At 40.2% G+C, this 25,116-nt stretch overlaps 4 protein-coding genes across 5 annotated transcripts; 1 reads left to right on the top strand and 3 right to left on the bottom strand.

Annotated features, from left to right (window-relative positions):
• The first annotated feature begins 1,224 nt into the window (after positions 1 to 1,224).
• LOC137956470 (probable WRKY transcription factor 41) lies at positions 1,225 to 4,173 on the top strand. The gene is made up of 3 exons (XM_068803990.1): positions 1,225 to 2,167; positions 2,260 to 2,388; positions 3,153 to 4,173. Exons 1-3 carry the CDS (start codon positions 1,851 to 1,853, stop codon positions 3,796 to 3,798), a joined length of 1,092 nt encoding a protein of 363 aa, XP_068660091.1. The 5' UTR covers positions 1,225 to 1,850; the 3' UTR covers positions 3,799 to 4,173.
• Positions 4,174 to 4,541: 368 nt separating this feature from the next.
• LOC137956462 (uncharacterized) lies at positions 4,542 to 6,425 on the bottom strand. Its single transcript, XM_068803978.1, has 4 exons — positions 6,017 to 6,425; positions 5,338 to 5,355; positions 5,107 to 5,226; positions 4,542 to 4,695 (listed from the first exon to the last, which is right to left on the bottom strand). The coding sequence occupies exons 1-4, from the start codon at positions 6,390 to 6,392 to the stop codon at positions 4,592 to 4,594; spliced, it is 618 nt and encodes a 205-aa protein (XP_068660079.1). The 5' UTR covers positions 6,393 to 6,425; the 3' UTR covers positions 4,542 to 4,591.
• Positions 6,426 to 6,855: 430 nt separating this feature from the next.
• LOC137956452 (protein SEH1-like) lies at positions 6,856 to 10,756 on the bottom strand. 2 transcript variants are annotated; one of them, XM_068803956.1, is made up of 6 exons: positions 10,592 to 10,756; positions 10,390 to 10,501; positions 9,784 to 9,861; positions 9,456 to 9,611; positions 8,460 to 8,572; positions 6,856 to 7,210 (listed from the first exon to the last, which is right to left on the bottom strand). In XM_068803956.1, exons 2-6 carry the CDS (start codon positions 10,447 to 10,449, stop codon positions 7,177 to 7,179), a joined length of 441 nt encoding a protein of 146 aa, XP_068660057.1. In that variant the 5' UTR covers positions 10,450 to 10,501; positions 10,592 to 10,756; the 3' UTR covers positions 6,856 to 7,176. The 2 variants fall into 2 exon arrangements, with proteins under 2 accessions (XP_068660057.1, XP_068660066.1); XM_068803965.1 differs by lacking the exon at positions 8,460 to 8,572 and having other exon boundaries at positions 10,390 to 10,756.
• Positions 10,757 to 13,628: 2,872 nt separating this feature from the next.
• Positions 13,629 to 15,763, bottom strand: LOC137957845 (transcription factor SPEECHLESS-like). The gene is made up of 3 exons (XM_068805211.1): positions 15,347 to 15,763; positions 14,683 to 15,201; positions 13,629 to 13,888 (listed from the first exon to the last, which is right to left on the bottom strand). Exons 1-3 carry the CDS (start codon positions 15,761 to 15,763, stop codon positions 13,823 to 13,825), a joined length of 1,002 nt encoding a protein of 333 aa, XP_068661312.1. The 3' UTR covers positions 13,629 to 13,822.
• Between the last annotated feature and the right edge of the window lie 9,353 nt (positions 15,764 to 25,116).

Below are 25,116 nucleotides of genomic sequence, written 5' to 3'. Positions count from 1 at the left end.
GATCATTAAAATCCGTTTTACTTTTCCACTGCTCTCATCTTTGTCCGCAACTGAAATCCATGCGAGAGCAATTTTTGAGTTTTACCCTGGAAGAGAAAATCCAAATCCAAAGCCAACTCAACAGAGAAGACAAAAAAACAGTGAACTGTGACTAGTTGGTACATACAGTTCAATCATCCGGTTCCACTGGTTTGAGCTTTGAACATTTGCAAATTGCAATAATTTTCATCTACCGGTCTTTCGGTGACGTCTCTAGAAAGATTGACCATTTCCACTCTCCGCTCTTCACTTAGGACAGGATAAGATTTCCCGAATTCGCCGTCCATGAAACTGTACAATTTGTAGGATCCTGAATATTTACACTGTTGTTCGTCAAACTCGAAATGATTGCGCTGCCGACCCTCGTCGCCCGCCTCCCCTCCTCCTCCGTTTCTGCGTTCACAACCTTCACTCGGTTCAGTACCGTTTCTTTGAGGAATTTTGTCGAGCGACACCAGACCAATACCTCCAGAAGGAGATGAAATTATGTAATGACTGATTGCAATTAACATCCACTTGCGTCCTTAAACGTCCTCATGCATGAACCACAAATATGCACCCATTAATTCCGGCGAGCAAGTGGGTGTAAAGAAGGCAAGTGTACACATGACGCCCGAAAATAAAACCCAGTTTGTTAATCTTCTTCTCCCTCGGGGATTTCACTTCCAATTAATGTTTAAAGTTGTTTCTCCCCTCGATAGCTTTTAGTTTACCTCTCTGGATTTGTCTCATTGTGATGGGAGACAAGTGAACAGCGACGGATTGGCGTTTTTTAATTTCCGTCCAAACTGTAAAATCCCTACGCGGAAGGAAATTGTCCATCCAGAAGCTGAGAACAGCTGACACCGGCAGCCTGAGACTCTAATACTTAGCCCTTCTCCTTTCCCGATCAGGCCGGATAAGCGGAATCTTTCTTGCTATAATTAACCTTCTCTCCGCCTACCATGACACTTAATACTGTTGTTATAATACTGGTAGTGGGTGGATGGATGTAAGCTCAATCACATGGGCAATGGTGGTGGCGTCAGAAAGAGGGGTTAGTGAGGTCAGGGGACTACGTCATCGTGGGGTCATCCATGACTGCTAAGGCACCAACGCGGAAGAAGGTTTGAAGATTCTTGGTCATATCTTCGATGCTTCGTCTCCTCTGACTTTCCTCGCTTCCCATTTCTTTTCAAAACCCTAAGAGTTTCCTACCAAAGACGAAATGAAGCGAGCACGGCGGAAGCGGTCAGCAATTGGCCTCACTCATCTACACTTTTCATGACCGAAGACCGGTCTTCCCTTCTTAGATTACTCGCTTTCTTTAGTCAAACTTCTCTTTTACTCAACTTTTTCCCCGTTCAAATTCTTCTACATCACCTTCTTTCTCCTTAAAAGCAACTCCCCCTCTTCTCCTTCAGGTTGTACGCCTCTTCCTCCCCCTGCCCTTCTTACATCATTCCTTGTTCCTTCTCTTCTCCTCTTAACTGGAAAAAATCTGAAAAGCTACGAAATCCCTTTTTTTTTTTTCTTCTTGTTTTTGTTTTTGTCAATCTGCGGAAGATGGGATTTTGTTGAACTTATGTCAGATGCCCAGTTCCTAAATCCAAGCTTTCTGAATTCTGAGTCGCATCCAGTCTCCCCTTTTTTCGTATCCAGAGCTTTAGATAGAAATAGAGGGAATAGCCCAGTTCTTCCCTTCCAGCCTAATTCTAATAATGCAAATGAGTTGATATACAGCTATACCGCAATCTCCGAACCTTGCATCACTCTCCACCAATTATAGTCTATAGACATCATCACCCGTTTTTACTTTTTGGACGAGAGGAATGGAGGGTGTAGGTGACTGGGAGAAGAAATTGCTGATCAGCGAGCTAACACAGGGTCAACAGTGTGCCGAGCAGCTCCTAATCCACCTCGGTCCCTCCTTTCCAGCTGAACTTCGCGAGTCTCTTGTACCGAAAATCTTATCTTCCTTTACAAGAGCACTCGCCATGGTCAAATTTAATGACTCCGAGGGTGAGGCACAGCTGACAAGTCTCACCACGGGAACGGATTCCCCAAATTCAGTCAGCGGAAGCCCACGGAGCGAGTACTCCGATCAGACATTGAAGGACCAGGAACGACGGGAAATCCACAAAAAAAGGTACATCTACTTTCTGGACTTGTGAATGATGTCCGGATCATCTTCATAAAAATTCCATTACAAGAGCTTAAATTCCTAGTTTCATGAAACAGAAAGACACTGCCCAAGTGGACAGAACAAGTGCGCGTTTGCACCGGGACTGGCCTCGAGGCTCCCTTGGACGACGGTTATAGCTGGAGGAAATATGGGCAGAAAGACATTCTTGGAGCAAAGTATCCTCGGTAAGAGAAACTTTAATTCTTGATCCTTCCATATACTGAATCAAATTGAGTACAGTTGATCAACCTACCAAAGTTTCTTTTGCTTCTGCAGTAGTTCTTGTCAAATTAGCCAGACGATTTATCCTTCAAATTCATAAACTAGTTATCCTCTAATAATATCTGAAGCTCTTTTTATATAATGAGAACTGTACTGCATACACGTTGGATTTTAGATCAGAATTCCCAATTACCCACCAAACTTGTCACTGTAGGAATTGCCTCAGATTTCAAAGTGTTTCTGTGTCGTTTCCGCGCTCCGTCCCCACTTGAAAGGGGAAGCACTGAATGCAATATAAAGTAGCATCAACCTGACGACTGAAGGAAACATGATTCACGCGCTCGTTTTCTTTTGCTTTTATTTTTGTTGATATCGGAACTTCTGAGTTCAGACATGGCCAAAAGCTTAAAAAGGCCTTCCAATCATAAACAAGCGATGAGGCTTTAAAGCTATCTTTATACTTTTGGGGGCCTCTTTACTCAAAAGAGTCGGCTGTGTAATAAAAGCAAGCCAAAGTTGGTGCTCATTTAAAGCGGAAAGGAGATGAGCAGATGGGGACGACTGCAACACGCACGCAGTGACAAAGATGACGAAGCATCAGACAGTTGTCATGAACGAATATGTTTAAAACTCATATATGAAATAATTAGTGAATCGAATGATAAAGAAGTGTTCCTTCGCTGCTATAGTGAGTTACTAATGAAAGCTTTTGGTGTTTGGATTACAGAGGGTACTACAGATGCACCCACCGCAACGTTCAAGGATGCCTAGCGACGAAGCAAGTGCAGAGATCGGACGACGACCCATCCATCTTCGATGTCACTTACAGGGGAAAGCATACGTGTTTCCAGTCATATAACCAAATAAACTGCACAGCACCGTCTTCCCCTGATAAACAATCGTCCCAGCAGCAGCAACAGCTACTTCATCATCAAAAGCTGGGACAAGCCCAACAACCCAGAGAAATATTACTCGACTTCAAAACCGGCCTCAAAGTAAAGACTGAAGGAATGGAGAACGGAAACCTGACTTCCCCTTCTTTCTCCTTTCCTTCCGCATCCATCGAATCGATTACTCACGAAAGCCACATCTTCTCCTCTTCTAACCTTGATACCAGTAACTTCATGGGGAGCTTCTCTCCTCCGTTTATATCCCCGGCGACATCGGAATCCAATTACTTCTCCGTGTCCCCATGTAGGATGACCAGCGTTACCGGCGGACCCAACATGCAGACATCCGAATCGGAACTCACCGAAATAATCTCGGCCTCCACCTCCGTCACAAACTCCCCAATGGTGGATCTGGACTTCAACCTCGAGCCGGTGGAATTCGACGCCAATTTCCCATTTGGCGTCCATGGCTTCTTCTCTTAGATCTACTAGGAAGTAAAAGTTAAAGAGACAAGGAGGGGCGAAAAGTAGGGTTTCTTTTTCATCCCGTTCAGTAGTTATCCTGGCCTTTCATGGGGAAAAAGAGGTTGGTCTCCGAGGACTGGCTGATGAGGTTCACTGTACCAGTGGCGCTGGCAATGGATTATGCAAGTTTTGATTTTTCTTCTCCTTTTTTCTTGTTTTGCCTTTCTGAGAATCTGAAGTAGGATAAGCTAGACACAGCTAATTTGTTGTATTTTGCCTACACGACGTTCTGCAAAATAACCCTCTGGCCTTTTCCTCTTCTTTGCTTGAATTATCAAAACAACAGCCTGTTAAGAGGAGGAATTTCTAATAAACAAAGATAGATGATTGTCACTAATCTAGTAATTAATGCAAGTTGGTTTGCTCTCCGTGTTATTAAGATTAGCACATTACAGCCAAGGAAACTATTTATCTATTAAATTAGTCAGAGGAGTCTGGCCTACGGGCAGGTCATGCCCAACCACGAGTGTTTCAGGCCAGCCTCCATAGAAAAAATCTCGTCTCTGTCAGTTTAAGATGACGAAGAGAATAGTTGACACCTGGATTCAAACTGAAAAAGAAAATTTTCATTTCACTGTAGATTTCTCTTTTGAGAAAATACTCCTTTCGCGAGCATCATCCCACCAACATATGACAAAAGATAATGGAAAGTGCTGGATCGTTTTTTCTTTCATTTTACTTCATTTGAATTTTTGGGTCCTGCGTTTCGAGTAAAAAACAGTAAACTTCAAGTTATTTCTTTATCAATTGGCTAGGCATTCCATGAAATGAAGTGCACAGCTGAGTGCAAATCAAAGTAGGTTCTTCGTCTTCTTCTGTTTCTCTCTTCTCTCCTCGTGCAGTCCTCTGGCCAGGCTGCTCAGCAGCAACAACTAAAGCTTAGACGGATGATGGGAACACTTACTGGTTAGAATCATAGAATGCTTCTTTATATCTCAGACAATCTAAACTGAAATATCTAACAGAGGCACTTGCAATTGAAAAGCACATATTCCTTTTAAGATTGCTAAGTCGGCATTTTTTATGATTCATCTAGGTCAAGGTGATCTTCAGTTGATCCCAAAATCAAGACTAAGGCCAATTGCTAAGCACCCTTCTGGGTCTAGGCCTTGTACTAAATTCATCATGATATTTCTACAGAGAGAAGTGCAGATTTGGAGTAAGCTAATATCAAAAGGAGGCGACTTCATCGCTCAACTTTCACAGAAGATTGATCCTCTTTTGTCTTCGGAACTGCTTCCGTAATGCCCTCGCTTGGATTCTTACCTTTTCTGAGTGCTTCTCTCAATCCCAGCACTATAAATACATTTGTAAGAGTCAGCAGAGACTCTGCGCAGCCATGAAGCCAATCAACATTGGACAGAGAAGTTCCATAATGCACTTTTGCTGCACAGATAGTAAATGGAAGACACCATATTACTGGAAACATTGATCAAAGTTTTGTTGCATATATATTCGCTTATCCATCTGAAATTAAGATGAAGCCTGAGAAATTACCATATATCCCCGCTGGAACTGTTCCAAATTCGAATGCATTGGGGCACGAAAACACGAAACACTTCAGCAGAGTTGAGAAGTACAATGTGGGAAGGTAAAATAGTCAACAGAAATCGACCAGGCAATTCCAAAAGAATAAATTTCTCAGCTACTAAATAAACAAAAGATACAACTGGTTTTGGATATTTCATATTTCCGCAGATGAGCTTACCACAGTAAGAGTCATCAAATTCTGCGACGATTTAAGGATATTAGCCAGAGGACAGGGAAAGGTGTAGAACTAAAGAGAAATTTGGAGAATTCAGACACTGGTAGTCCAAAAAACATAACAGGAAAGGGGACAACTATCCACTACAATGAGCAATAATTGGGTATTGCAGACTCCTACTTATTTATCCGTAACATTTTTCATGGAGTTGAACACCTATTCGCTCAAGAGGACTCTCACAATTCACACAAACAGATGAACTGGTGCAAAACGGATCTTTAACATCCATCCATCTGATCCCAATAATTGAATATTGATAGAGTACCCAAATTAACGAAAACCCCCAAAATTTCTCCCCGAATATACGTTGGTTCGAGAAAATAATCCAAAAGGAGAAGAACTTCAGAGATGGGTTCTTTCATTTTGGCGCCATTCATTAAAATGAAAGTAAAACAGGTCAACAAAACTTACTTGTGGCTCCCACGAACGCGAGCAAGAAATAGAAGCCAAAAAGGGTAAGCTTTGGAGCAGACTGGGATTTGCTGATGAAATACAAGAAGCCAAGGTAGGGAAACAGAGAGACTGCAAAAAGCTGTGATGCTATACTCTGGGAATCTATGCTTGGAGCCCAAGGATCTACAGGCAGCAACCCACAGACAGCAACAGCCCTTCGAGAAGAAGACCAATTACCGTTAAATCTTCTGGTTCTACTGGGAAAGCAGGCTTGTTTTCTTGCCCTTCTCAATGGGGTTCTTCGGAAGTTCAGTTGGCGAGAGAATCCAAGGAAGCAGTCAGAGGAAAGAAGAAGATTTGTGAGGGCTGGAAAGGGCAGAGAGCTCGTCATCATGGAGCAATGGCTCGTCTTATCTACACGAAGAGCATTGAGTGGCTCTTTCAGTTGCCCCGATCCGAAGTTTAATTTATATTTTAGGAAAAGTTACAAATGATTTTCCTAATATAAATATTTTTAATAAATCTTCAAATAAAATCCTATTGGTGACTTATTAGGTAATTATATAAAAAAATTAGAAAAAAATAAATTAAATAAACTTGCCCTTTAAAAAATTAATAATCAATCTCATAATCACCATACTTATTCAATAAATTTTCCGTAAAATAAAAAATTTCTTGGCTAAAAAATTATATGATTTTCTTGGTAAAAATTTCCAATTAGAAAAATGTATGAAATTTGGATATAAATTTGGATATAAGGATCAATAATCAAGCTTGAAAAATGCGACTGCAGGCTCCAAGTAATCTGAGATGCCCATCGGGAGTCGCTCAGCTTCTCATCTATTTCATGTACAGAAAGAAACCGGATGGAAATATAACAGGTTAAATGTGCCAGAAATGACGACAATTACCAAGAGGGAAAAAAAATTGTTACAGAACAAACAAGTTTTTCTTCCAAGGTGACACCTCTGTAAAAAACTTTTCCTGCTAAGAACAATTTAATCATATTTTGCCCAAGTCCAGATACTAAAAACAAGAACGGTGCTAAACAATGTACTTTGCTAGTCAAGAGACTCAAGACCCTTCACCACTTGTAAGAGTAGCCTGTTCTTGCCATACTCCCTTCAAGTTTGCCAGCCACAACCTGACCATGCCATCACTTCCAGCACTTGCAAGAGTCATGCCACCCATGTCCCACTCCAATTGCCACACCTAGGACAAATCATATAAGGATCAGATGAAAAAAACGAAAAATTCCACTGAGCCTTAAATCTTATAAACATAGTTAGCAATCAGAAATTTTCTGTCTTCTCTCTTATAAATAAAAGCTAAGCACCATCTTTGATCTTTGGAGAAACAACCAGAAAGGTAAATGCTAGCAGACAGAGATTTATATTTGAAGAATACAAATACTACCACATACCATTGATGACTTTGTGACCAAGTAAAGATGAAATTTACAAAATTTTCAGCTTCATAACAAATCCATTTCATTGTAACCATCAACACATGACATCATAGACTTATTAAGTATATTTAAGGAACCATATCCAGTATAACAGATTTCTATCTGATATATACCTCCCCATCATGACAAGAAAGAAGTGCTACTTTCTCTACAGGTAGTCTTCCGTCGGTCTCTGAGTTCAACTTTAGATGCCAGATTGCGATTCCCTTGGAAGTTGCAACAGCTAAAACTTCATAAGGCCTACCACTAGTGCTCAAACCATCACATACACAATCAAATGACTTATCTTAAGGGCACTTTGGCCAGAACCACCAAAATTTAGGTTAGCACCAATGTTTTTTTTTAAATAAGGTGTGAATAGGTTAGCACCAATGTTAGCATAAACTAGATTTCTATCTAGCCAAACAGACTTAAGTAAGCTATGAATGGCAAACAAATATGAAGTTGAAGATACTGGTCACTTCTATAAGGGAGCTGTTTGTTGTGGATTAGCCAGTGGTTGCCTTCTAAGACATCGACAAGAGAGGTAGGGGGTTGGCCCTGACAGGAACCAACAAACGAGTACCAGGAGTCTTCAATTAGTGACTCACACACTTCTCCAATTCTTGAGTACTGACATCAAAAACTTGTAATACTTACAGCTTCAGTTATTTCCAGCATATATTTTGTGACAGTCCTTCACAAAATATCTAAATCAGAATATTTTTCTTGAATTGTCTGATCAGCAAATTTTCTGCACCCTCCAAAAATAGGGAGAAAATGGCATCCACTCAATCAGTTCCAGAAATTTACACCACAGTACACAACATGCCATTCTATCTTTCTGAGGCTACATCACATCATATCTGGAATATTTATTCACAGTGTGATGTGTTCCAAGTAACCAGTCTCAAAAGGTTGGAACTTCCCTCAAGGTTTAATAGTGGGGACATGTCACCTCTGGAAATTTTAAGGATTATCTTGGTCAGGCAAGATAAAAAATTGAAGGGATACCTGCCAATATTGGGTGCCCAACCTATGGCATAAACTGGATCATCACTTTCACCAGGTAAAGCCAAGTCTGCGACTGGCAACCACCGCTGATAAGCTTCATCAAATTCCCAGACCTGTACAGGTTTCATTATGTGAGATAGAAGTAGCTGGTTATTACTGAACTAGGTTGCACCTCTACCATCCTAGTTAAGTCACTTGAACAGAACAGACAACTCAACCTCAAGGCACAACATAACAAAAAATTTACCAAACTACTTTGAGAAAGATGAAATGGTAGTGATAGTAAGAACAAGTTTGATGTTAAAATGATGACAGAAAAACTATCTCTTCTGCAGCTATGTAAATCCCACTAAACTGTACCAAGAATTACTTTTAATTTACATCACAATTGCAGTAGGCAGGTAATCAAATTTTGATAACTTAATAAAACGATGGTTTTTTCTTTTTTATGGAGAATGATGCACCAAAAACTAGAATTCTGATATTTTTTCTTTTGATAGCAGAATTTAGTATTGAGACCTCATGTAGATAGCTTCTACATAGCTTTCATGGCTCAACAATAAAAGCCATCAATTTCCATAGAATGACAAATAGAAATTGTACTGCTTGGTTTTATCATTTAATTTTGAGGTTTCCCTACAATTTGATATTTTCAATTACGTTTTACTTGTAGTCTATGAAATAAGTTTTGATTTGAAATGCCTTTCTTCTGCATAACCAAGATAGAGATTGTTTCACAACTTCTATGCCATCATTTTCTTAGGATGCACCCTGAACTACTCAACAAAGAGCCACATTGTCATTTCCGTAACTCTTTAGTATTCTCTCTCATCGGCAAACTGATTCTCAGTACTCATTAGATTTTTATTTCTCTGTCTTTAGAGCATTAGTCGTGATGTAACAAAGGATGCTTTACACTTTCAGCAATAGAGTTTCAGATTTGTCCAAAAATACTCAATGCAAATAAAAAAGTAAGTTTTTGGGACGGCATTTTACCTTGGAGGAATTGAACTGAGGTAGATCTGAGTTGAAACCCAAGGCAAAGCTTGATTGGTGGTTTGCACCTCTTCGTGGTTTCCAAGCAATGGATGCAGATGAGCATGAGGGATTCACAAATCGAGAGACTGAATCAATGACATTCTGAAATTCTGCCTGCCATAAATATCAAACAAACAACTAATCAAAATTAAAATATTTTTTCTCTTCTGTAACTCTCTTCTCTTTTTTCTTGTAAATTTTAGGCCGAAAAAATTCATACACACCTAAGGCATATGTTTTATGAATCATAAAATTTTAAAAATATGACGAATTAAAGTTAGTTTACCTGAAATTGCCACTTATTGAGTTCTAAAGGATCCAGGAGCTCGTAAACCATTACATGCCCATCAGAATATACAGTAACCTACAAAAGAAGAAATAACGCCTATATGTAACATGTATTAGATCAATCTATGAGCTCTGCAAGCAACAACTAAATGCAACAGCGTCCTTCTAAACAACTTTGACATACATTGGGAAAAAGGGAAACCTAAAAGTTTGAATTCTAGACGAAAGGAATTTAGTACTCTCCATATCCTCAAGCAACTAGTCAAATCAATTTTGAACAAGAAATGCCGTCAAAAAGGTTTTTAAGGTCTGACTCAGAATCAATTTGCAAAGTAACAAGTCAACATGACCGAAATACTCTAAAAGAGAGATGAAATGGGAAACTACCAATTTTAGACTTGTTACATTGACTCCAAATTGGAGATCAAGAGCCTGGGTTCCACTGCCCTCAAAGATCTTACACAGCTTCCACATCAGAGTTTCTATAACAATGAAAACACCAGCAGACTGAAGACAAAAGGAAGAGGGAAACAATTTTATGCACTAGAGCACACTCTTAGCTTATAGATAAGTACCATCCAGTAAAGTGACAACAATGAGCTACCTTCTTCAATTTCTTCCCACAAAGACACCGTTCCATCTGCACAAATACAAGCCACCGCATCGCCGTACTCGGGTGGAACCCATTGCAGTTTCACTACGGGCTTCTCATGTGCCTGGGATAATTTTCAAGTAAAAACATCCGAAAATACAATAAATGGTACACAAAAAAAAAAAAAAAAGATGCGGAGAGAAATTTCTCATACACTTGAAAGAGCGGACAAAAGAGGGAGAACCCTGTTCTGGAGAGTCGTAGATAGAGACGGTTCCATCTGTGGCACCTGCGGCCATTTGAAGGCTGCAGTAGTTCCAGGCTGAGCAAGTAGCCCCCTTGACAAGTGCTATTAGATGTTTCTCCATGTCTCCGGAAACCTCTGCTGGCACAGCAGAGCTAGAATTGGAGAACCAAGATAGTGCAGGCCCGCGGCTTTCTGCAGTCATTTGTAAAATTCTAAAAATAGCTGTCCCGACTCCCGTGTGATGCAGGCACAGGTTGATGCACACGCGCAACCACACCTCACCCACCCCTGTGAGACTTGAGCCAAAGCTCTCACACTTTGTAACAATCCCATTTATACCCTAATTTTCCCCACTATCATAGTAGAGGGTCAAAGGTTGCTCTTAATTTTTGGTGGGTTCGTGAGTATATGTGTTGTTAGTACATGGAATGACATATCTAAATCTCACAAACCTTTTTGGATGTATTGTTAATATACCCACCTAGTGTTAGCACTTTCGTGACAAGAGTTTTGTGTCTAAGTGTATTTATATGAATTATATTGATTGATGATGAATTAGGAACTTTTCAGCCATAGGTGAAACATGGTGCAATATAGATATTCATACAAATAAATCATTGGATTTGAGGTTTTGTACAGTTTGTCATGTTATGGGTGGTGTAGTTAGTCGGGTGGCCTTATAGTCTTCTCGATGTTTTACAACATATAGCTATTAAAAAAAAGATCTTTACGTGCCTTGTTGGAAGTTAAGATCAAAGTATAGTGGCATGTTATAATTTACCCTTGATTTTTATTCATTTCTCTTTCTTATTAGGGTAAAGGGTAATTATGTAATTATTACTTCTCTCATTAATATAAATACATTGAAGGGGAGGATTAGGACATCACTTAACCTAATCCTCCTTCCCTCTTTCTCTCTCAAACTCTCTCAACTTTGGTTTCTCTCTTCTTCTCCCTCTCCACTTCATCTTCGATTTCTTCTCTGACATGTGCTGATTATCTACAATATTATCATGAGATCCTAAATCCAACATGGTATCAGAGCAATGGATTTAGGATCCCAATGTCAAGATGATGATTAAGAAATTTTATTTATCAAGCTTCACTTGGAGTTCTCTTTGTTGGTGAAGCAAGACTTGATCTATGCCAAAATAAGTGTCTCTAATGCTCTTTCTCTTTAATGAGATTATTATTGATTTTTTTTTAATTTATGAAAGATGATTAATGGCTAAATTTTTTCGTCCAATCTGGATAGAAAGTGAATGATTATATCTCTTGCTTTCGAAGTGATTATTTCATCCTTTTTATTGGTTTTCGTGATTATCATGATCTAAGCTTGTTGTTCTATCAGTTTTTGAGTTGCTCAAATTGGTTATATGCTGCTCTTCTTATTGCTTCCTAAAAAGCTCAGAAGAGGGTTGTTTTTTAGAGGATGCCGAGATCAAGTTTTTCTTATTGGTGTGTTACTCTCTTGAGAATCTTACGTAAAAATTTTGAGAAAATGGGTAAGAATAAGTTGTGATTCAATCATAAAGTTGGCTCATGTTTATAGAAGAAAAGTTTTCTTCTTCCAGAGGTTACCGAAAGGATTTTTTTAAAGAAAGAAAGTGTTGGATTTTACTTATTTAAAGTCTTTCTCTATTAGAATATTCTTTGGAATTTCTTTCCAAATTAATTTAAGGAAAAAGGAATGAAATATTATGATCTTTATTTTCTAAGGTGGTGCAAGTAACAAAGAAGACATGTTTCCTTCTTTAAAAGCTACCAGAGTTGTCCTCCTTTGAAAGTTTTCCTTGTTGGTATGATTAATCCATTGATGATTATTTACTTGCTTTAAAGCATGACAAAGCCAGAATATTTGCTGAATTCAAGTTATTTTTCTGGTTTTATATTCCCATGTTTGATCATTCCTCTATTGAAGATACTATTTTAAGACATTTGAGGTTTGATATGTGTTCAAGATCAACTCGGATTTGAGGAAGGTTAAAAACCAGCTTTGAAATATTTGGTTAATTTATATTCAAATTGGGTTGATATATGTTTGATGATGAATGCCTATTAAGCTCAGGTTGGTCTATTCTCTCTTATTTGACCTATGTTTAGTTGCCTCGACTTGTTTGAAAATTGAGTCGGTTAGCAATAGCAATATTGTGTATAAGTGACTTGCTTGAGCATTGTTAGAAGGCATCTCAAAGGAGAATTAAAGCAAATACCTTCCCCATGTAAAAGAGATGGCATAGGGTATAAATTAGTGTCCTTCTCATAAGGATAGTACAAGGGTATAAATAAAAAAGTTGATGTATGTCTACTTATTTCTTTTCCTTTTTAGAGCAGGTAACCCCTAAGGGTAATGTAGTCATTTTTAACCTTCCTTTGTCAACTATAATACAAAACGGGACTCTTCCAATCATAGTAAATAAATAAACTACTTAAATTCAAGGATTTTGAAGAACATTAGGGAAAAACCATGCTTTCAAATTAGGAAAAAACCTATTGAGTAATCATAGTTCGATAGAGAAAGGGGAGGAAACAAGAACAAAGGGAAGATAGATGGATAGGAAACGAAGGAGAGGAAGAAGGTGATAGAGAGAAGAGGAGGATCTTACCTGTTATGCAATGAGAGTGGGTGTTATTCTTCAAGAGAGAAGTTCGAGCAATTGATGCGGTTGAGGAGACAAACAATGGCACCCCGGCAACATTTCAAATGATAATTGAGTTTTAAGGCCAGTGGCATTTCATGGCACAATGCTTCACTAGTCCTCTTTTGTTTTTTTGTCTTTCTATATTTTAGCATTAAGCTAATCTCCTACCATCATATAGAGAGATGGAGAGGACCTATTTTTCTGAGTTAAATGATCGTCTCATCCATCTTTTGTTTTTCTTTTCTTGTGAACAGGGAGGACCAACCTTATTACCAGTAAAAGGACTAGAACATCTGCTCTCTCCCTAGCTAGCACAAACTTCAAAGTATTAATTTGCAAAATGCAACTAATCAAGTTGATGAATACAAAATTCCATACATTAGATGAAAGCTTTGTGATGACAGGCTACAATGGTTACACTAACCCTACTGTGTATGTTCAAGTTATGACTTGAATACAATTCTTTTCCAAAAAGTAGCTAGATGTGTCCATAGTCTCCTTGCCTCCGCAGCTTTAACCGAGGAGACGGATAGAAGTTAGGGTTGCAGTTGCAGGCTTAGCAGAAAGTCTGTTGGATTTCATGGGCGAGTTCTTCAGCGCTCAGTTCGCATTCAATTCCTATCTGTGGAAAAAAGCCAAGTCCTTGACCATCAACTTTCCGTAGCAGAGATTATCAAAACTACGAAATAACAAACGAGACTTCAAATTGTCAAATAACGATAGCTAAGAGAGGAGCAGATAAAAAGCTGTTCGAAAATTGGAAAAAAGTTCTGAAATTGTTCTTGGTTAATGGTGACTTGCTATATTCATATTCGAAACTGAACAAGGGTTAGAAGATTTAAATAATCGACGAGAATCACGGTGTGGTCCATTCGCTCTGAAACTATCATAGATATGATGTCGATACTTCCCGAAATGGACCTGACCGTTACTGGTCTGTCATCTATCATCATTTAATATGATGGAAATTCAGATAAAGAGAGTCAATTTAAGAGTAAACTACAGCGGAATTCACCATAAGAAGGCGGGCTATGATCAGATTCATAACGACAGAAATTTCGTACCCGAGCAGGTCGCATGGTTTGTAGGGCAAACAATCAATTCACCACTGTAGTAGGAATTGATTTTGGGGTACGACAGCACTGAGCCCTAGCTTTTCTCTACAGCAAGCCATCCAGAGGGATGTTTTAATTGAGAGATGTCCTTGGGTATCTTCATGCATGGTTCAAAAGCTTTTATAGATATGTGCTTGGCCGAAAAAGAGCTGGCTTTTCCTATCTCCGTGAAGAACAGTTAAAAACAATGTGCTCTAACCGTGATGGATAGATCATCTCTGCTTGGTAGTTATCCGTGTAGGAGAAGTAGAAGAGAGAAGTGGTTTTGAAAATAACCAGTATCGAACGTGTAAGCGTTTACCTTGATGGTGAACGAATTAAGCATGGTGTCATCCACTGTGCTGATGCTCAAATGAAGTATCTCGAGCGCGAGGCCTTCTAGGGCAGCCATTATCTTCGAAGCCTGACCGGGGATCTTCTGAGAGACGGTCTTCAACAGTAAATTAGCTCCAGAAAACTTGACCTCGACTTCGGCGACCGGAGACTTTGAGTTGGCTGCAAGCTCCTTGACGGTATTACTGGTTTCAAAGGGAGAAGGGGGTGGCGTTTCGTGAGAAGGCGGAGAAAGGTAAGGTTGCTGCATCCTAGGTATGTAAGGGCTGCCAGGTTGAGGGGTCCTGGGACTTATGGGTAAGCTTAGTCTGGGACTTAGGGGTGAAGGCCTTGGACTCAGTGGTGACGGTCTGGGACTCGACACAGTTCTAGGGCTTAGTACTTCACTGTAAACTTTCCGCTGTTTTTTGGCCTCCAAAGATTTCAACACTTGCTGCAGCTCCTTGATGAAGTCGACCACTCCTCCGATAATCGATGCTTGATCTCCCTGCAATAATAAAGGACAGAAGAAGATGAAACTAGCAGAACTGAAAGAGAACAAACATCTAATTGTAACAAGGTTGAATTCATCTCTATGTCTAAAGAAGGTATACAGTCAGTAGAAGAAGCATGGATGGGGCATCTCAGCTTACTCTTTTGACGTAGAAGCAAGGCATAAGGGAGCGGAGGACAGACAGATGCTCGTTCATCTGCTTTCTCCTGTTACGCTCCACCGTTATGTGCGACATTCTCTGTTGTCCGTCTGGGCCTATCTCCTCTGAAGAAGCCACGGTCTCCATGAACTTAAGCTTCTTGCACGCCGGAGGATTCTCTGCGTCGGTCTCGCACTCCAGTTGCCCGCCAGAAGAAGCCGTTGATTTCTGAGAAACTAGTTTCTTTTGGGCGATGCAGGTTTCCTTTAAAGTGGAGACCGACTCGGTGAAGAGAATCACAGGAGACCTTTCCAGGCCCTCCAGTATAGTGAAGAGATTTTCCGGCGAGTCCGCCCCTGCCAAGTCAGAGGTTCCAAACTCCGGGTCATCGAAGAAATCGGATAAGCTATCGCACATTTCTGGAACAATTTCAGGAATCGGGATGTGGGTATAGGTGGTCGTCTTTAGGTACGAATGAAGGTATCTACTTACAATTTGAATAAAAGATACTCTATCAAGTGAGATTGAAGGAAAGCCAGGAAGCCGCAGCAGAGAGGAAGAAATTAAACCATGCCAAATAGCAGTAACTAGTGAAAACGGCCGAACTAGCAGAGACGTGCTTTCTCTTCTTTCGACGTTTCCACTAGAACTAGCCGAGTGAAACACGTTAAGTAAAACCAGAGCTCAGACGTACTAACGGGCCTCCGCCTCTCCGGCCGGCCTCAAACTGAAAGCGAAGCACGAACACGAAAAAGAGGAACGAAAAGAAGACAGAGAGGAATGGTCGCTGCTTTGAGAATTTAGATGAGGACCTCTCCCTAGCTGTCTAAAAACAAAGAAGAAGATCGGAGCTTGTTATTTTATATATAAATGCAAACGAAGGAAAATATTCGAGGATGAATACTCGTGCATATTATTACGAATTTGCCATGCAGTGAAGTTACTGGAATGCCCTCCAATGCTCTTGGTGGTCGTCTTCCTCTTGATTGTCTTCTCTGGAACAGTCGCTCTACAGGAGCCCTGAAATGCATGCAGTCGACTGGACAAGAAATGTTCAGCAGACTGCCGTCAGTCCATGCAGCCGTCTAGCATCATTTATTAATCCCTGCAATTGTCAATCTACGAGAACCATTCTTGGTAGCGAATGAATATCCGGGACAAAACCTTGAACGCTCGTCTGCGCAAATTGCAAACAGAGTTAATAAAAATGCCGTGAAGAATAAGGAATGAATCTTAGTAATTCCGGCATTCATTATGCTCTCGAGTTAAAAGATGATGGAATACTTCGATACTGTCATCACTTGATCTCATTTCTGTGTTATACTGGCGCATTCACACCCCCTCTATTATTAATGAAGAGCTAGGAGGCATTTGGGTGTTACTCTTCCTTGATTATATCAGAGGAACTCTCCCTCCCAGTTACTTTTTTTACGTTCTGCAGAGCGCAGAGGAGATGATTCGTATTTAGGGGTCTTGTGCATGCGTTTTTCTTCTCTTTGACTAGATAACACATAAGTTTTGATGCAATAAAATTTTGATTCTCTTGCACGTAAGACAAAATATTGCTTACTTCTCTCTATCGATTGCTTAGAATTCTGAACTCTTAACGGCGAAGTTAATAGTTTTCTGCTCTAAAATAGATCAAGCTGCCTGAGCAAACTGACCAGACATGACTGTAAAATCTAAACAATATCAGGCAGCAGGTGAACCTTTTCCAAGGATGTTGGCAACGAATTGAAATGGGTTCCCTTCTAACTTGTTCTTCAAGATGATCGAACAAAAAAATTGCCCATGAGCACAGTATTGCAGATGCATTCATGTACGTCGCTGGATCTCCCAAACAGAAGAATAGTAACAATTCACACCATTTTGAGCTCTCGCTACTTTCTGGTAAGCAAATGCAGTTGGGTACAAGATACAGAGATTCATTTACCGTCGCTGAATCCACTGATATATAGAGTAATTTAATCGTCATTGACTACAACGAAGAGAGTTGAATAGAATGGAATACGACAAGGAGTTATCCGTAGCGTATGCGTACGTTTTAAGAGCGGCAAAGCCATCCTCTGCGATCATTTGGAGCATTCATTAAGAAAAACTGAAAGGTAAGAGGGGGAGAGAGAGAGAGAGCTACACTTACTTCATTGTTTCCTCAATCTTTGTGGGCTATGATGCTAGAAGATATGCATGTATATTAAGAAAACGAGATAGGTCAGACACGAGGAGCGAGTTCACAGATCGATGAACTTGGGAGGTTTAAGATCGAGTTCACCATTTTCAACTCCATCATCAATGCCTAAGTAAGCAACTTACGTGAAAGAAACTGCTGGAGGTCCAAAGGACGAAATAATTAAAAGATGAGTCAGATAACACGAGTTAATGAAAACATGGGTGGGCATGAATTTCAAATTATGAGACAAGGGGGAGAGAGAAAAGAGGAGGATGACGACGATGATGACGATCAGTTCTGTTCCCGGTAGGGGGCTGCCAAGGCCATGAATTGGAGAGACACGGTATCTCCGTGCCAATTTTTCTGAAAACCACTAAAAAAATAAGAGAAAAGATGAGAGGGAGGCGATGGGGAGTAATGGCAGAAATTGCAGTTACTGCATAGGAGTGCGTTTCATTTGTGTCTACGCCGTTGGATTCTACATTTGGCATTTACTCTGATATTTACCCCTCCCAACAACCCTTCTCAAGACGATCCTTTTGGCCCTTCCTTCCCATTCAATTCCACCAGTCTTTTCATTTCTGGTTAAGACGTGAGCACAGGCTGAGGATTCCAATATATACCAGATATTACGTATCTCCACTTCCATCAAAGCGAGGGCCTGAGTATCTTTGTCTTATGTGGAAGCTTTGCTAAGGGAAGGATCTGTTCTGCATGCTTCCTTCGTTAAAATGTAAATTCCATTCCGATCGCCTCCAGATTCTGGTGCCATTATATTTACCATCATTCATTGTTCGCAGTACGAGGGGGGAAGAAGCATCATGTAGGAGCAGTAGGGAATTAAATGATGAATATCAATTCTATTTTAGGAGAAAACTGTTTGAAAATCGAACAAAATGAGTTTAGTGAGCAAGGAAAGTGGTAGGAGTCACTTCCCTACAGACGGTTCACTTTGCCTATTCCAGTCTAGCAAAATACTTTTTCATGAATTTTTTTTCAAGTGAAAGATATCTGATGAGTATTCTTGCTAGATGAGAACTTTGATTTGTTCGTTTAAAGGCTTCGGTTTCAACTGTACTATTTGAAGCATTCATTCTAACTCACTAAATTGTTTAAATCTTCACAAATGACACCTGAAACCTTGTCGATGTCTCTACCTCGATGATGTATCCCGATTATGATGAATAGCGAGAAGTAAGCCCTCTGACAAGCCATTAATGGAATTGGTTGTTCATTTCTGTCATTGTTCATTTATTAGAAGGGGAGAAATACTCGGAAATCATGGGTCTTCAAATGGAAACCGGGAGGGACTCTTCTGCTGAATGCAGATATGTTCAGGTTCTTTCACGTACTGGAATGACCCAACGCTTCGTAGATTGCAGACCGCACCGGGGAGGTAAAACCCACAAAGTTTACTTGCTTGCAAACGCACTTCTTCCTCTGTCAAATTCCTCGCAAGAGGCAAGAGCAGTCATTTTGATATTTATCGAACACCCTGCAAATGCAGAACATCATCCTCCCACCATCCGAACAAATACTACGGACGGTTTAAAACCGCCTACCAGGACAGGTAGATCCAACAAAGTGTGTCTCAGCTCCTGGTTTCGGCGGTTCTCTCTAAAGATATTCGAGGTGGGATCGGTGCTGTGTGATGGTAGAGATTCCAACAGCAGCCAGAGGAGATGCCATTTCTAGACAGGGCCGTGTTCGGTTTCAGTTGGATTTGATGTTTTAGCTCTCTCCAGCACCTCAGTTTCGTGTATTGAATTTTTGTAATCTACCTTGTCCAATAGAGTTCAATTATCTTCACGAATGTATGCCCATTCAGGCCTACCACCATTAAGATTTAGTTTGTTTTACGGAGCAACGCCTACTAGCTTAAATTTTTTAGTTATTGCAAACCAACAATTTCTTTTGGTAAGAACACAATAAACTATATATATATATATCAAATGGCACTAATAATTTATAAACCTGCATAAAGTTGGTGATAAAATTTTTTTTTTTTTCAGGACCACCATGGCTGTTCTTCATTACTGCTCCTTTGGAAAACAATGGAAGTTACTGTGGGCAAGTTCAATGCATCTTGATCATTCAAGAGAAAAGGGTGCAAGTGAGGAAGAAGCTTGTGTTTTAAATTTCCAATTCTGGTGATGTAAGATCGCCATGAGTGCAATTATAGGCTTCCATGATCGATCGTGTTTGGTACAGCAAAGTATGAGAAAGTTATAGACGTCCTTACCATGGGTTTATTACTTGCATAGAGGTTTCTTAATTTTGGCTAATCATTTCTGGATGAATCTGATCCCCATTTTAGGGGAAAGAAGCTTAAAACTTGTATTAACTGTCTGAAGCAGGTAAGGGTAGAGCATACAGAGAGTGTACATAGTGGGGGGCCTGTATCCTCTGCCCATTTATTTCGTCAATTATTTTCTCATCTCATGTGCGTGTCTTCGGCAGTCTCAAATTCATAAGAAGGATTAAATGCGAGCACGATAGGTGTATGAAGATGACCCGCAGCTTCCAGAGCCTCCCCCTTGTGTGTGGATTTTTAAGTTTGGCTGTTGTTTGGTTGGTCGGTTGGCTGGTTTGTTGTTCCCAGTTTGCAGGCAGCGGCTCCGGGGGGCTAACAGTAGCAGAGTAGCAGAGAGGTTATCGCCGGTCATGAACCCTCGCCGTCCACGCCGGCAAATCACAAAAGTGCAATTAATCTGCAACGATCGCGGGAGGCTTTGGAAAATGTGTCGAGAGGAATGGGGACCCCGCCTCTTGATTGCGCTATAAGATTTTGTGTACCTCTGCTCCCTCCCTACTTTGTTTTTCTCTGCCTCCTCACCTGTCGCCTGCAACCTGCATTGCCACCACCTCATTCATCTTACCGTTGAGGGCTCTGGACCACTGTACCCACCTACGTTTCCAACCATTGTTTCTTTCTCGCTCATTCATGTTTCATTCCGTTTTTTCTTTTTGGCTTCGCCTTCCAGCCCATTTAGTGAACTCGATCAATCAATTTTGCTCGTGGTGACAGGAAAACTGTCGTACATAAGGGATGTCTTTCCGTGCTCTAGATTCAAAGCAGGTGTTGTTTAGTCATTTAGTATCCTGCTGGATGTCTCCATGTCAACGCTAAAATTGATATAAGCGTACGTTGGATCGTTTCCATTCGAACAGATTCCTAAATCTTTAGGTACAGTCAAATCATCTAACAAGTGTAAATTAAGTAACTCGATGGTGAAAGGCCGCCACCATCGTTATTCAGAAATTTATCTTCAACTATAAGAGTTTTTTTAGGATTCAGTTAGCTCGGCGCGGGAATCTTACATTAATGTAGTAACACGGGTGTTAGAACTAAAAGTATAAACCCAACACGATTTCGAGATTTATCAAATTATTGACTGTATAAGTAAATGAGAAATCGAAACAGAAACATAAATCAATCACACAAAGCACAGATCTTACGGGGTTCGGCAATAGCCTACATCCACGGGAGGAGACGAGATTCCACTAAAATAAAAAATGAAGAAGTTTTGCGGCTCCGAGCGTACATAATCGAGTTTTCGATTTCTCCTTCGACGAAACCCTTTCTCCTTCTACAAATCCCTAATTTCTCAACGTCTCGAACACAAAAGTCCCGAACAGAGAGCTTTTCGATTAAGTCATTCGTTGGGTCATAACGTGTGTCCGAAATGGGTAATTAGATTCCAGAAACCCGGTTAACAAATTTCCACCTTGGCTTGAATTCAATTAATCCTCTCTGAAAAATGAAATTGTCTAGCGCCATCTCCACCTTGCCCCTTAGGGCATGCGAACACCAATCAAGTCCAAGCAGTGCTTGAACTTGATTATAGGAACTGGTTTGGTTATCATATCTGCTGCATTCTCTGCGGTACCAATCTTATTTACCTCAATCTGGCCCTAAGAGACAATATCTCTCACAAAATGATATCTGATATCAATGTGCTTAGTTCTCTCATGATACATCTGATTTTTAGTCAAATGTATAGCACTCTCACTATCACAGTGAACAACTGTAGCACCTTGTGGCAAACCAAGTTCAGAAAGTAAACCTCTTAACCAGATAGCTTCTTTCACTGCCTCACTCACAACCATATACTCGACCTCTGTAGTGGATAAGGCAATTGTAGTCTGTAATGTTGCCGTCCAACTCACAGTACAACTCGAGAGAGTGAAAACATAACCTGTCAGAGATCTCCTCTTATCATGATCGCCAGCATAATCAGAATCAACATAGCCAGCAACACCAGTATCTCTGCAACCCCCAAATACCAAACCAGTACTAGTAGTACCCTTATGATATCGAAATATCCATTTCACAGCCTGCCAGTGTCCCTTGCCAGGATGTGTCATATATCTACTCACAACACTAACCGCATGTGAAATATCTGGACGAGTGCAAACCATGGCATACATAAGGCTCCCAACCGCACTAGCATGAGGAACATGAGACTTGTGCTCCTCCTCCTCCTCGTTCTGCGGTGATAACTCTGTTGAAAGTTTGAAATGAGCAGCAAGAGGAGTGCTCACAAGTTTAGCATCCTGCATCCCAAAACACTCAAGTACCTTCTCAATATAACTCTTTTGTGACAGGAACAACTTGTTTGCCTTTCTCTCCCTACGAATCTCCAAGCCCAATATTTTCTTTGCTACAGCCAAATCTTTCATCTCAAACTCACCACAGAGTTGAGCCTTCAACTTGTTGACCACAGACATATCTTTGGCTGTAATAAGCATGTCATCAACATACATAATAGATACACAAATGAACCATCTGAGAGCTCCCAAAAATAAATACAACTTTCATGCTCACTTCTCGAATAACCATGGTTCATCATGAACATGTCGAACCGCTTATACCACTGTCTAGGTGATTGTTTCAGCCCATATAAAGATTTCTTAAGCAAACAAACATAGTCCTCCTTTTCCCAAAACAGAAAACCCCTCAGGCTGATGCATATAAATCTGCACTTCAAGCTCGCCATGTAGGAAAACTATCTTGACGTTAAGTTGCTCTAGCTCTGATTCAAACATAACAACCATAGCAAGAAACACACAAATAGAGCTATGTTTCAACAGGTGAGAAGACCTCAATGAAGTCTACACCCTCTCTCTAACTATAGCCCTTTGCCACTAAACGTGTCTTGTATCTAGTATCTCCATCACCTGGAGTTCCTTCCTTTCTCTTGAAGACCCATTTGCATCCAACAATCTTCTTGTCCTTTGGTGGTTTCACAAGCTCCCAAGTTTGGTTCTTTTGGAGAGATTCCATCTCCTCATGCATAGCAATAGTCCATTTTTCAGAATCACTACTTGTGACAGCTTCATGGTAGTTAGAGGGATCTTGAAACTGAACGGTCTCTGCCACAGTCAATGCATAAGCAACCATGTCTGCATAGTCGTACTTTTGAGGTGGCCTTATCTGCCTCCTCTCTCGAATCTTGCACCTTTTCCTCAATAGACTGAACTGAAGTGTTTTCTATGTCTCTCCTAGAAGTGTTACACTCTAGCTCCACCTATTCACTGATATCATGATTTCTATCTGCATCATCAGACTCTTTTCTCGGGTGAAGCATATAAGTTTCATCAAAAGTAACATCTCTACTAATAAGAAACTTAGGTGACTTGGGATCAATACACCATAATCTATACTCTTTTACCCCAGATGGATAACCCAGAAATATATATTTCTTAGCACAAGGTTCTAATTTTTCTTCATTAAAATGAGCATAAGCTGGACAACCAAAAATTTTCAAACTAGAATAATCTGCAGGAGTTCCAGACCATACCTCAATAGGAGTCTTAAACTCAATAACATTTGATGGAGACCGATTCACCAAGTAGCATGCTGTGAAAACTGCCTCAACCCAAAAGTCTTTACCCAAACTCGTATTAGAGAGCATACACCTAGTCCTCTCCAAAAGTGTCATGTTCATGCGTTCTGCGACACCATTTTTTTGAGGAGTCTTCCTCATTGTGCGATGCCGAGCAATTCCCACATTCTTGTAGAAATCATTAAACTTCCCTGAATAGAACTCCAAACTGTTATCTGTCCTCAGACATTAGTGGAATATTATTGAATTCATTAAGATGTTTTTTGATGGATGGACCTTCTTTTATCCGAAGAGCGTAGAGGCATTGTTTCAAGTACAGCCTATTCGTGAGAGATTTAGTCATATAAATATTCTCCAGCTTGAGCCACAAACCAACCACGGTAATATCATCCGTAACCTCCCTCAAAACCTCATTTGTCAAGCACAATTGAATTTAACTCAATGCTTTGATGTCAAGTTCCTCCTTGCTTTCCTCTAACATCGTTGTTGGAAGCTTATCCCTCTCATTCAACGCTTTATAGAAACCCTGTTGTACCAATAGGACACACATTTTTACGTGCCATAGATTGAAACTCATCTGCCCATCAAACTTCTCTACAGTATACTTCGCAGTCATTTGACCAAAATAACCTCAATCACAAAAAAGGAAAAAAATTAAGTTTCCCTTGCTCAGTTGATTAAGCCTTCTCTCCCTCGGGACTCTCAGAAAAACAAAATCCTCTCTCATCACTTAGAAAACAAAGCTCTCTCTCGAGACAGAGCAGTTGAAGCAGAGAGAAAAGAGCTGAAATTCGACGCTGTTGCAGGAAAAAGGTAGCTTTGTCTCTCTCTCTCTCTTGTTCATGGTAGCGGAAACAGAGAGGGAGGAGCTAAAATCCGACGATGTTGCCGAAAAACTCTGGCTCTGATACCAATTTGTTAGAAGTAAAGGTATAAACCGAGCACGATTTTGAAATTTATCAAATTACGAACTATATAAGTAAATGAGTCATATAAATATTCTCCAGCTTGAGCCACAAACCAACCACGGTAATATCATCCGTAACCTCCCTCAAAACCTCATTTGTCAAGCACAATTGAATTTAACTCAATGCTTTGATGTCAAGTTCCTCCTTGCTTTCCTCTAACATCGTTGTTGGAAGCTTATCCCTCTCATTCAACGCTTTATAGAAACCCTGTTGTACCAATAGGACACACATTTTTACGTGCCATAGATTGAAACTCATCTGCCCATCAAACTTCTCTACAGTATACTTCGCAGTCATTTGACCAAAATAACCTCAATCACAAAAAAGGAAAAAAATTAAGTTTCCCTTGCTCAGTTGATTAAGCCTTCTCTCCCTCGGGACTCTCAGAAAAACAAAATCCTCTCTCATCACTTAGAAAACAAAGCTCTCTCTCGAGACAGAGCAGTTGAAGCAGAGAGAAAAGAGCTGAAATTCGACGCTGTTGCAGGAAAAAGGTAGCTTTGTCTCTCTCTCTCTCTTGTTCATGGTAGCGGAAACAGAGAGGGAGGAGCTAAAATCCGACGATGTTGCCGAAAAACTCTGGCTCTGATACCAATTTGTTAGAAGTAAAGGTATAAACCGAGCACGATTTTGAAATTTATCAAATTACGAACTATATAAGTAAATGAGAAATATAAACATGAAACAGAAACATAAATCAATCACACAAAGCACGGATCTTAAGTGGTTCGGCAACCACCAACATCCACGGAAGGAGACGAGATTCCACTAAAATCAAAGATG

This window comes from Aristolochia californica, unplaced genomic scaffold (genome assembly GCF_029961685.1).
Source record: "Aristolochia californica isolate CCGP_79_NKW_82.1479 unplaced genomic scaffold, dmAriCali1.0.hap1 SCAF_1, whole genome shotgun sequence".
NCBI classification, from domain to species: domain Eukaryota; kingdom Viridiplantae; phylum Streptophyta; class Magnoliopsida; order Piperales; family Aristolochiaceae; genus Aristolochia; species Aristolochia californica.
Note: the sequence above shows the minus strand (reverse complement) of the source record. Positions and strands in the feature narration are given on the sequence as shown.